This window comes from Carya illinoinensis, chromosome 2 (assembly GCF_018687715.1).
Source record: "Carya illinoinensis cultivar Pawnee chromosome 2, C.illinoinensisPawnee_v1, whole genome shotgun sequence".
In the NCBI taxonomy this organism is placed as follows: Eukaryota; Viridiplantae; Streptophyta; class Magnoliopsida; order Fagales; family Juglandaceae; genus Carya; species Carya illinoinensis.
Window position 1 is genome coordinate 7,260,174 of NC_056753.1, and position 11,133 is coordinate 7,271,306.

Sequence of the window (11,133 nt, forward strand, 5' to 3'; positions counted from 1 at the left end):
CAACACCGACGATGGTAGCAGCATGAATGTCACCTAACATATCCTCTATGTCACCAATGTAACAGTCATCAACATTATCATCTTCATCATCACTATTGATGTTCAACTATTGATGTTCAAGAGTGCTTACTCCCCATGAAATATCCAATTAATGTAACATTGATCTATATCAGTAATAAATAGATGTCATTCCATCTCATTTATAAGTAGAAACAATTTGTTAAAACGTCTATGATATGGACACTTGATACGGTTGTTTCCAAGAGCATGAGCTTGCGCCATTATGAGAAACTGCCTAACCCCTTCTATATATTCCCTTGACTTAAACCTATCATTGAGATGTATACAACTTTTGTCTATCTATTAAAAAGTACAAAATCAATAGGTGCATCATAGTTGCTTAATGATGGGATTAAAGTTAATATACAAAATATGTAATCCAAAAACTTCAGTATAGAACAGAGAAAATCATTTTAAATTATTATTTTGGAATCACTGTAACTGTCATTTTTACCATATAGCATCAAGTACATAATCAACCTGAGTCTTTTTCTTGTAAATATTATTGTAAAACTAAAATTGTGTTTACAATAAAATCCAAATGCAACTAATAGAATCCAAACATGAAAAAATTTTGTAGGGGTCAATCTAAATCAAATGTTAATATCAAAAGGGTGCTTTTTGTGTAAGAAGGATACTAAGTGTTGATCATAGGTTTGCTTTGTGGTTGATAATAGCAAACCATGGATGATTAACTTAAAATCATGACTTCTACAATTGGACCAAATGATGCATGATCAAATTTCTATACTCAACCAATTAGAAGAGAAAAGGACAATATAACTATTCAACACACAAAAAATAGATTAGAAATTGGTGTTTTATCTAGAATTAACTTGTGCACAACTCAAGAAATCCAAAAATGCAATTTAAATTGTCCACCATGTTTAGTACCCCGCCTTCTAGTTCCTGATGATTAATATTATGGACAACTAATAAGCAAAATAAACAACGAAGTTAAATTCCCGAGGATTAGGTATCGCTTGTAAAATATTGAAGTTATCACCTTGGAAGAATAAAGAATAAACTTATGGTTATGCGATGTCCTATTGGAAGAAAAGGAATTACCACATACAATAATTAGTCAACATGTTCAATAGGGGAAAAGATTAGATTGGATACCTTTGGTTATATAAGGATATATAGTGGAAAGATTCCCTTAATTATGAACAAGCCCATAAGTGTGGGGTGAGTAGAATTAAGTGCAGTTCAATTTCTAACGCCGAATATCAAAATTTATATCTTAATCCCCAGGTGGTGATTGCTTTGGTTGTGGACAAAACTCATAACATCTAAAATCAGTTAATTTAAGGTGACCAAACTACAAAAGAAGTACATCACAAGGAGTGAATAGAAAGGGGAAAAGAAGGCCCAACATAAAATCATAACTAAAATTCAAGCAATTCCAATACCTCTTACTGACTTAAATCCTCAAACAAGTGAAAATCAATCACCAAACTACAAATTGACACTGTGAAGAGAAACTACAGTCAACATCGCACCCCATCTATGTAGTACTTAATATTTTCAATAACTGATAATTCAAGATGTGGTCGAATATAGCACACACCTACTCCACGCAGTGTCAATGATTTCTCGTCCATTATTTCGCATGCTGATACAATGAGACAATCAATAGGGCAAATTAATTTGACAAGAATTTAAACTTCGATGCAAGGAAAATCAATTACAAATCAGCATAACAACGATAGCCAACTGTAAAATCTTACATTAACCTCAAAAGTAAATAGCAAATGTAAACACAACTAATTTGTGGGTATAATTTCATCTCTAAACTACACCCACAAATTCACTACTTCTATACTAAATTATTTACGAAAGTAATAACAATTTGATACGTCTGTCATGTGTAAAAGGAAAGGAAAGAAACCAAAAAATCATGAAAAACATTTATTTTTATAAATGACAGAAATATAATAACTACTCCAATGCAAGAGATATACATCATAAGCAAAAGGTTAAAAAAAGAAGAAACGAAACATGATAATCGAATGCTGGCTATACATATAGAAGTCCAGAAGTGCTAACAACCAAATCTTATCATAGAGTACTATGATCTATCCATCATATCATACTCCAACAACTGCCAACCTAACTATACAATCCACAATGGCCATAAGCAAAATCAACCAGTAGTTTTTTTCAAAAATTAATCAAAATAAGCAAAAATATTTCCAAACACTAGAAAAGAAGTCTAAAAACTAAGTACTGCATAATACACCACCAACCATAAGTTTTCCAACTTATTATGAACAAGGAATGGGAAAAATTAAGCATCAATTAATAACTACAACCACAAAAATCAAGGAAATCAATTACACTAACAAAACAAAACAAATGAAATACAGAGTTGAAACTCAAACATGAATGTTGAGTCGTGAAACTAAGACCATGCACCATCAATAATGAACATGACCGGAGAGAACATATAGTCACATGGGCCTACAGCCTACACCGATATCACTACAGAAAAAACATAAATTCTTCAAACCATTGAGGACACAGATTATATGTGGAGTTTCTTCCCAAAGTCAAATGACAACAAATTAAGGAGTGAATGAATGGATTGAAATCATGTGAAGAGATTGGGAAGAAGCATAGAAGACTAGGGGTGTAAGCTGGTCAGTCTAGACCAAAAAAATCGACCGGACCGATTCATTTTGACCGGACCAAATTTTAGACTAGTCGGTCTCGGTTCTAAAAAGTGTGGACCGAATGGTATTCGGTCCAGTCCCGAGGTCTATAAATTTTAGATTAGACCAGATCGAACTCCTATATATATAATTTAAAAATATTTTTAATAATTTAATATATTATTTTTATATAGTAATTATATAAATTAATGATGTAATTTTTATCTAATTTATTATCATTAAGCATATAAAATATATATTTTTTTTAATTTTAATTTAGCAACTTAAATAAATTTTGTTATTAATTTATTTGGAAAAAAAAAAGATGAAAAAAAATGCACCGGACCAAACAGACCGACCAAACCGAATTGATAGGGGACCGAACCGGTTCCTATGGACCCCCCGGATCGGACCGATTTACACCTCTATCGAAGACTCTATCCCCTCATCGAATTTGGGTTTGCATTTCAATTTGGAAAAAAAATTGGGGGTTAAGTTACCAGCGGGTTGTGTAAAAGGGACAAAATATTACGACGACATTAATCATCACATACCCTCAATAAGTATCTTCATAATTGCGTAAAAATAATGATGCAGCAGATTGGATTCAACGCTTACAATGAGGAAATGACATATGTTTTTTGCGGTGATCATAAAATGCCACAAAAGGACTTTCTAATCGCTACGAAAACAAATATCTTTTTTCACATCATTGAATTGGGATAATAGTGATGGAAAGTCGCAATGAAGGTAAGTTGGCTACAAAAGATAATTTTTCCCATCGAAAACTCTACGGATAGAAAAGAGTTGGTCGCAAATACCAAATATTCTTGTAGTGTGCCATAAATGGATTGGTGAGATTTTAGAGAATATTTAATAGTATTGGGTTGAAATGTTTGGAAACAATTTTTGAAGTATTTGATTTTAGAGGATTATTTTATCTAAGTTTTATATTTGTGGATTTCAACCCCCAAATACGGGACATGACAAAAAGCATTTAATATAAGCTTCATAATATATGGACAACTTATCATAATTGTATCACTACTTCAATAATTAAAAGAGATTAAAAGAGACCCTCTACATCAATTTGTTAAGTCCAGGAAGACTGAAAAGATACCAAACAAACTAAAAACATTTAAAAAACCTAACAACGCCCTCCAACGAAAGGATAAGGGGCCAAAATGTAATTCTCTCAATTAAACAAAATCATATTTTTAGTAATATAACGTACACTCTACCTTGTAATTATTTTAAAAAATAATAAAATTTCATATTAAAAAAATTAATTTTTTTTTATGTTGACTCTTTATTTATTCACATTTTTAAAAAGATTGCACACTTGCAGACTTCACAATAACTGTAAATATCAATTTTTTTTTTTTTTAAATTATAGGCTCTGTTATATAAAGAAAAGATATATAGACAGATCCATGCATTCCTACATACGCACATATAAATATGCCTCCCAAAGCCTTCCATGACAGATAGCTCTCTCTCTCTCTCTCTCTCTCTCTCTCTCTCTCTCTCTCTCTCTCTCTCTCTCTCTATTTATATATATACCAGAGCTAGACTTTGACCTTTGATCTGATTCGCACTATTTTGGTTTCTTTCCTTCTCGTAATTTCAGAATTGGATCTCTTCCGCTCTTCGTTTAAACTTAATTTCCAACCCAACCGCTACCTCATGTAATTTAATTTTCTCCGGCCATTAATGCACCCTGATCAGGATTTATCTCTCTCTCTCTCACACAGGTTTGGTCTTATATCGATCCTGTATTTCCATTGGCTTTTTTTTTTTTTTTTTTTTTTTCATCTCACAAATTACATATATACTTGAGAATTGTCGGTTCATTCTTTTAAATAAATGGAGTTTCCTGGAATTTGAAGAAACAACCTAAAATCTGCCATCTTCATCGCTTCTCATCCACAAATTTTATTAACTTCCATCCCATTTTTAAATTGTTTTGAAAAATGATTCATGCAATTTCAGTTTTGGTTTGATTGTCTTCTGGAAGTGCCATTTTTCCACATTAATAAAACCATTGATATACATTTTCTTTTCAGCTGTCTTAAAACCATAACAGCGAATTCGGAGTTCCGAAATGGCCGGACGACCACAACATCCGGTGCTGCTCCAGAAACCGCCAGGATACCGGGACCCGAGTCACCCAGTTCAACCAGGAATGAGACCGCCGCCACGCATGCCCGTCCTCCCGCCTAGTTTCAAGCCGCGGAGGAGGCGCAGGAGCTGTTGTCGTGTTAATCGTTTAATCTGCTGCTTCCTCGTTCTTCTCCTCCTCCTCGTCGCGCTCGGCCTCACCGTCTTCTACCTCTGGTTTCAGCCCAGCCTCCCAGTTTTCCACCTGCAGTCTTTCCAGATCCCACTGCTCGACGTTAAAGCCAAAACCGACGGCACGTACCTCGACGCGCAAACGGTCTCGACTTTCGTGGTGAATAACCCCAACCGGAAGCTCTCGCTGTTCTATAAGCAGAGCAACGTCGCGGTGACATTTGGGGAGGACGAAACGAAGGTTGGGTCGGAGGAGTTGCCGAAGTTCACTCAGAAGAAGAGCAGCACGACGAGCTTGAAGGTGGAGACCGGGGTAACGAACCAGCGGGTGGATGGTGAGGAAGGAAATAGGCTAAAGGCTGGGTTCCAGAGCAAGGAATTGATGGTGAAGATGGAGATACGGATTGCGGTGGGATTTCTACTGGATGCGCTGCGGATAGGGCCCTTGGAGATGAAGGTTTTGTGCGATGGTGTGAGCTTGATGGCGCTTGAGGCTGGTGCCACTCACAAATGTACCCTTGACACTCTCAAATGGTGAGCGATGGAATATATGCATCCAAACTGTTAAATCATTATTTGTTTGTTTGTTTTTTTTTTTTTTTTTTTTGTTTTTTTTAATGCAATGCTAAATGATTAGAAAATTATTCATTATTGTTTTTATTTGTTTATTAATTATTTGATACCATGTTAAAATGATGATTTTATTGAATATATTAGGTAATCAAAATGAGAAAGATTCTAGTAAAAAATGGATTATATAAAAACAATGTTACAAACTGACGTAGTTTGACGTGGTTTATCAGATTATAAAGTTATTTTATTGTAAAGTATATCTAACGAATCGAATAAAATTATGTCAGTTTGTGAGATTATTATATATAATTGAATGTAACAGTAGTATTCAATTAGATTAATGGGCTTTGATTATAAACAAGCATGCTTTGACAAAAGAAGTGATAAATCATTTCTGATCATTGAGATTGTTGTTCTGAATGCAGGATAAACGTACATTGATAGGGTTGTCGTGTTTGAAGATTCTTGATGGTAGAAGATCATGATGCAATATGTCATTTTTGACAAGCCATATCAATTTTCTCGTAAACAACCTACATAAAGGGTTGAAGCAAGTTTGATCATTGTTTTCTTTTTCTTTTTCAATATTCTATATTCTAAAAAGTATAATCTAATACGATATTATTTACTTGGGAAAAAGAAAAAAGTGATTGGATCCTCGTGATCAATGCATGTCCATGCATGCCTGCCCAAGCTTTGGATCCTCGTGAATGTATTTTGGGATGCTCATGATATTAGATTCATTTATAGTTTGCTCTTCAGCTCCTTTTCGTTTTTCCTTGGATAAATTATGGATATTTTGGCTGTTGTGGGGTTGAAACTATCTTGGGGTCTTGGCTTTTAAAGCATTGGTAATGGCCTAGCCAAATGTCAATGCAAATCTAAATTTTAGCTATATGTGAGAAAACGTTTCTATGTTAGACTAGCTAAAGATTCAAAACTTAACACTTGAGCTTCAGTAATTCTTGAGTGCTCTCCAAACTTGCGAGATACTATTCACACTAGAAATATATATTTTATTATTTCATCTACCTCCCACGCTCTCTTTCCCTTATTCTTTTCTCTTTCTTCATCCCAAAAGCTCATGAAAGTTTGCAGGCTCTTCCTCAAACCGCAAGCATCCCTCACAGTTCGTTACATTATTGCATTGGCTTCCAGTGCGTCTCTATGACTGTACATTTTTCTTGCAGAAACTGCCCCATATTCCTAAATAGGGAATTTCTTATTGTTCTTCCTTGTACGTAATTTCTTTTCTTAAGATATTCTTCTCCGATTTTTTCTTCTTTTATGATCTTTCTTTTGCCTTTTATCACTTTCCAAACCCTAACTCTGTGTTGACTTTCATTTTCGCAGAGTTTGGTTTTCTAGGGCTTTGGAATGTGCGGACTGGGGGACTAGTAAGCTGAGATGAGAATTTGGATCCTTGATTTTGGGTTGATTTATGATCTAATTCACTCCCGGATCCTTTGCCTGCGTTTTGAATATGGGGGCAAGAGTTTTGTTAAGGTTTCCTCGCTAGCTGGTTTTGTAGAGTGAGGTTCAAAACTATTGTGGGTTTAATTTGGATTTAATTTTTTACCGAAGGCTGTGGTTGATTTAAATGCTTTGAATTTTGTTGTGGAGGGCTGGTGGATCTAGAGTTTTAGAAGCGACTGACATGCATGCATTGAGAACAGATGCTGTAATCGATTTTACTTTTGCCTCTTAATTGTTTATTTCTGCATGGCTCCTGTTCTCAGCAACACAATGATAGTTTTATTTAAATACTAGCTGCAAGTTAGAGCTGTTCATACGGGCCGGATTTTAGTCTGGGCCGAAACCCGGATTATGAAAACTGGATTTATCCGGTTCGGACCCTGTAAAAAATTCGGTTTTCATATTCAAAATCCGATTAACCGGATTTGTGTATATAAAGGACTGAAAAATAAAACCTAGCTCTCGTCTCTCATCTGTCTCGCCTCACTCTCATCTCCCGTGACCCCGGTCTCCGTCTCCTCCCTCTCTCTCTCTCTCTCTCTCTCTCTCAACAGACGAAACCCTAGCCGCACTTACACTTTGCACTCGACTCCATCTACACACCCAGCTGGACGGGAATCTCACATCAACATACAACTTGATGATACCCCGTCTCCGTCTCCTCCCTCACTCTCTCTCTCTCTCTCAACAGACGAAACCCTAGCCGCACTTACACTTTGCACTCGTTTACACTTTGGAGATCGGCGGCTTTGGTTAAAAACTGGGATGGGTTTTGGAGATCGGCGGATTTGGTGAAAAACTGGGTTTGGTTTTGGAGATCGGCGGATTTGGTGAAAAACTGGGATGGGTTTTTTGGAGATCGACAGATTTGGTGAAAAACTGGGATGGGTTTTGGATTTTGTTGTTCTTTTTTAGTTGTGTTTCAATGTGGGTGGGCGGGCCGGGTGGGGCGAATGACCATGGGGTCAATCTGTCCCTCGGCATCTGATCGAGGGCACAAATGTTGTCGCCCAGTGTCACAGTACCGGCGGCTAGAAGCACAAATGGTGAAAGAGAGGCGGCGTTGGTGGAAGAAAGAGAAAGAAGAAATGTTGTCTTTTATTAAAAAATAAAATATTGGATATATCATACATTTATCAGATTAAAAAAAAAAAAGACGGGTTTAATCCGAAACCCAGAATCCGGGTTTTGAAAAACCCGGATTCATCCGGGTTCTGGCCCGTTTCTGATCCGGGATAACCCGGTCTGGGTTCCGGCCCGGATTTAAAATCCGGATTCCGGTTTGGATCTACCCGGATTTCCGGGTCGGAACCCGGATGAACAGTCCTATTGCAAGTAAGTGCCAAAGGGGTGATTGAAGTACTACAAATTACCATATTCAAATAAATCATATAAGTGATACATTGAAATAAATTATCATATTTTATTTTTTAATAAAATTATTAATTAATATATGAAGTGTATTTGCAAAATATAAAAAAAATAAATATTATTAATAATATAATATTATATTATTATTTTGCCTTTAAGATGATTAGTTCAATATAGACTTATCTAACTAAAAGTTGATGCTATGACCAAAAAGTAAGATTCTAGCTAAACTTTAAACTTGGCAATAATGGCTAGGCCATTACCAATGCTATGGTGCAAATGTCAGGTTGCCATTTCTTGCATACTTTAATATCCTTTTTGTTTGCATGGATAGTCTATCTTTTATGGAGAATGAGTTGCATGCAACATATCATTCCATTGGTTTTTGGTGAGCCAGCTCAATGTGGAAAATTGCAATCAGCTTGTCGGGACTTGGGTCATGACCAATGAATGTGATATCTGCTGTATGATACCTCAACACGGCTTACATTTGAGAAGTTCTATTTTCTTTTGAGTATTGTGCAAGGGTTGTGATTTGAAGGAGAGGGATTTGCGTCTCGCTCAAACCTTTTATGAATGTTTTATAAAAAGATTCTATTCATAATTTTAGTGAAGTGAGATCCTCTCTTTTAATAAGTAATTTCACATAGTACAATCTTAACCATGTATTGTAGTGTGTATTATATTAATCATTCCATATCATCATTGACTTGGCATAGTTTATCAGACAAATGCAATTTGTCTCTATCTGTTTTGCACTCTACTTCTCTATATAAAAATAGAGCTTCTTGAAACTTAATTAATTAATTTGAATTCAATAAATTTCTCCTTTCAAATGGTATTAGTTTAACCTCTCATGGCCGCCACCACCTCCAATATTTCTCCTCCTCAAACCACCATCCCTGGTGGCGCTATTGTGATAGAGGACCTCTCTAGTCCCTATTACCTTCATCATGGTGACAATCTTGTATTGATCCCATTGTTGGGGGGATTTTCGTCGGGGGCCTAAGGCCCACAGAGGCCAACCCAAGCCCAACATCAGGTAAGTTTTCCATATTCTATATAGCTCAAAATGGCATAGTTCAAAACCGCAGAAGAGTCCCAACAACTTAGGAAGAACCCATGACCCACATAAATCGGGCATAACTATATATCTAGGTCAATATGTGATGTTACAGGAGAAGCGCGGGAAATTGGGCTGAAGGAAAGATAAGGAAGCACGCCAAGAGGAAGGGACTGGACTCCAAAGCAATGCCAAGAGACCACGCCTCATTAAATAAGTTCACCAAATAACCATGCTGTATTAATGACTGATCCTAGAGGGCCACACCGCATTAAAGACGGTATGGCGGAGGGAGGTCTGAGTGGACTTCCCTTTTCCCAGGTCACAGGGTATGGCCTCCTGACTCTCCTTGCCGGGCATAAAAGACCCCTTTGACTACCAAGTAAAGGATTGGAATCTTCTCGCTCAAACACTAGCACTCATTATTTTCTTGCTTCCCCACTGCTTAGTAAGCTATTAATGACTTAGGCATTGGAGGGCACCTGGGCCACCCGAGGGCCACCTTTCCTGATCCCTTCTTTGTTATTGCAAGCCCCAGAAAATGGAAGACCTGGACTGTTGAGAGCTCGGCCCAAATGTGTACAAAACACGTCGTTAACAGTTGGCGCCGTATGTATGATTGAAAAATTATAAAAGAAAACGTGTCCTTCGAATACTGCAAGGACCTATTCTCAGTTGGTACGGGATCAGGTAGAAGAAATCTCAGACAATATGGAAATGAGGTTGGCAACCATGGAACATCTCATTGAAAGGCTCACCAATGAGATGGATGCTCTCCATGAAGAGAACCAAGCTCTTAAAGACAACCTCCAAGAGTCAATGCACCATGGAGATCCAAGTGTCAATAAGCACCAAGAGTCCCGGAGAGAAAATGAAGGTGACAATGACCAAGAGGAAAGGAAGCACATGCAAGATGAGCCGCACAACCTCAAGAGAAAGTATGAGGAAATGATGAGAAAGATAGGAAACTCATCTACAGTAAACTGACTACTCATCAGTACAGGTTTTCCCTACAATGCAAAGGTAATTGTAGTTCCGTTACCACCAAAATCTTAGGTTCCACCCATAAAGGCGTATGATGGGACTTGACACCCAGTTGAGCATTTCGAAACCTTCAAGGCTCACATGATCTTGCCTAGGTTCCCCAGAAAGGTTGACTACAGAGCCTTCCTGCTGACTTTGAGGGGATCAGCGAGGACATGGTTCGGCTCCCTAGCACCCTACACCATTGGAAATTTTGATGAGTTGGCTCGCTTATTCCTCACCCATTTCATGGCCAAAAGGAAAAGAAGGCGCCTTGCCACCTTCCTCCTCACTGTCAAGTAGAGGGAAGACGAGAACTTGAAAATTTACCTTGCCAGATTTAAAAAGGAGCAAATGACCATAGAGGACCAAGATGAAAAGATCACCCTGACAATACTCCTCATGGGAGTTTGGCCCAGATCCATGTTTATGGTAGAATTGGGTAAAATGACCCCTAAGACTCTCCGAGAGTTTATGGATCAAGCCAACAACTTCATAAATGTCGAGGATACCCTCCGCGCCTTGGTCGAACCCAGGTAACAAGAGCTAGAGTGAGTGAACAAGAAGGGAAGAGCCCAAACCATAGGCCACACTCGGGAGAAGGCTAAGAGGAAGCAACGA

General features: G+C 37.3%; 1 protein-coding gene across 1 annotated transcript; it reads left to right on the forward strand.

The window, feature by feature from the left end:
- The first annotated feature begins 4,240 nt into the window (after positions 1 to 4,240).
- LOC122301986 (NDR1/HIN1-like protein 6) lies at positions 4,241 to 6,340 on the forward strand. The gene is made up of 3 exons (XM_043113323.1): positions 4,241 to 4,468; positions 4,781 to 5,540; positions 6,005 to 6,340. Exons 2-3 carry the CDS (start codon positions 4,819 to 4,821, stop codon positions 6,018 to 6,020), a joined length of 738 nt encoding a protein of 245 aa, XP_042969257.1. The 5' UTR covers positions 4,241 to 4,468; positions 4,781 to 4,818; the 3' UTR covers positions 6,021 to 6,340.
- Positions 6,341 to 11,133: the final 4,793 nt, after the last annotated feature.

What these genes read in the sequence shown, in the direction of transcription:
- LOC122301986 (XM_043113323.1), top strand. Translation starts at nt 4,819, where the DNA reads ATGGCCGGACGACCACAACATCCGGTGCTGCTCCAGAAACCGCCAGGA.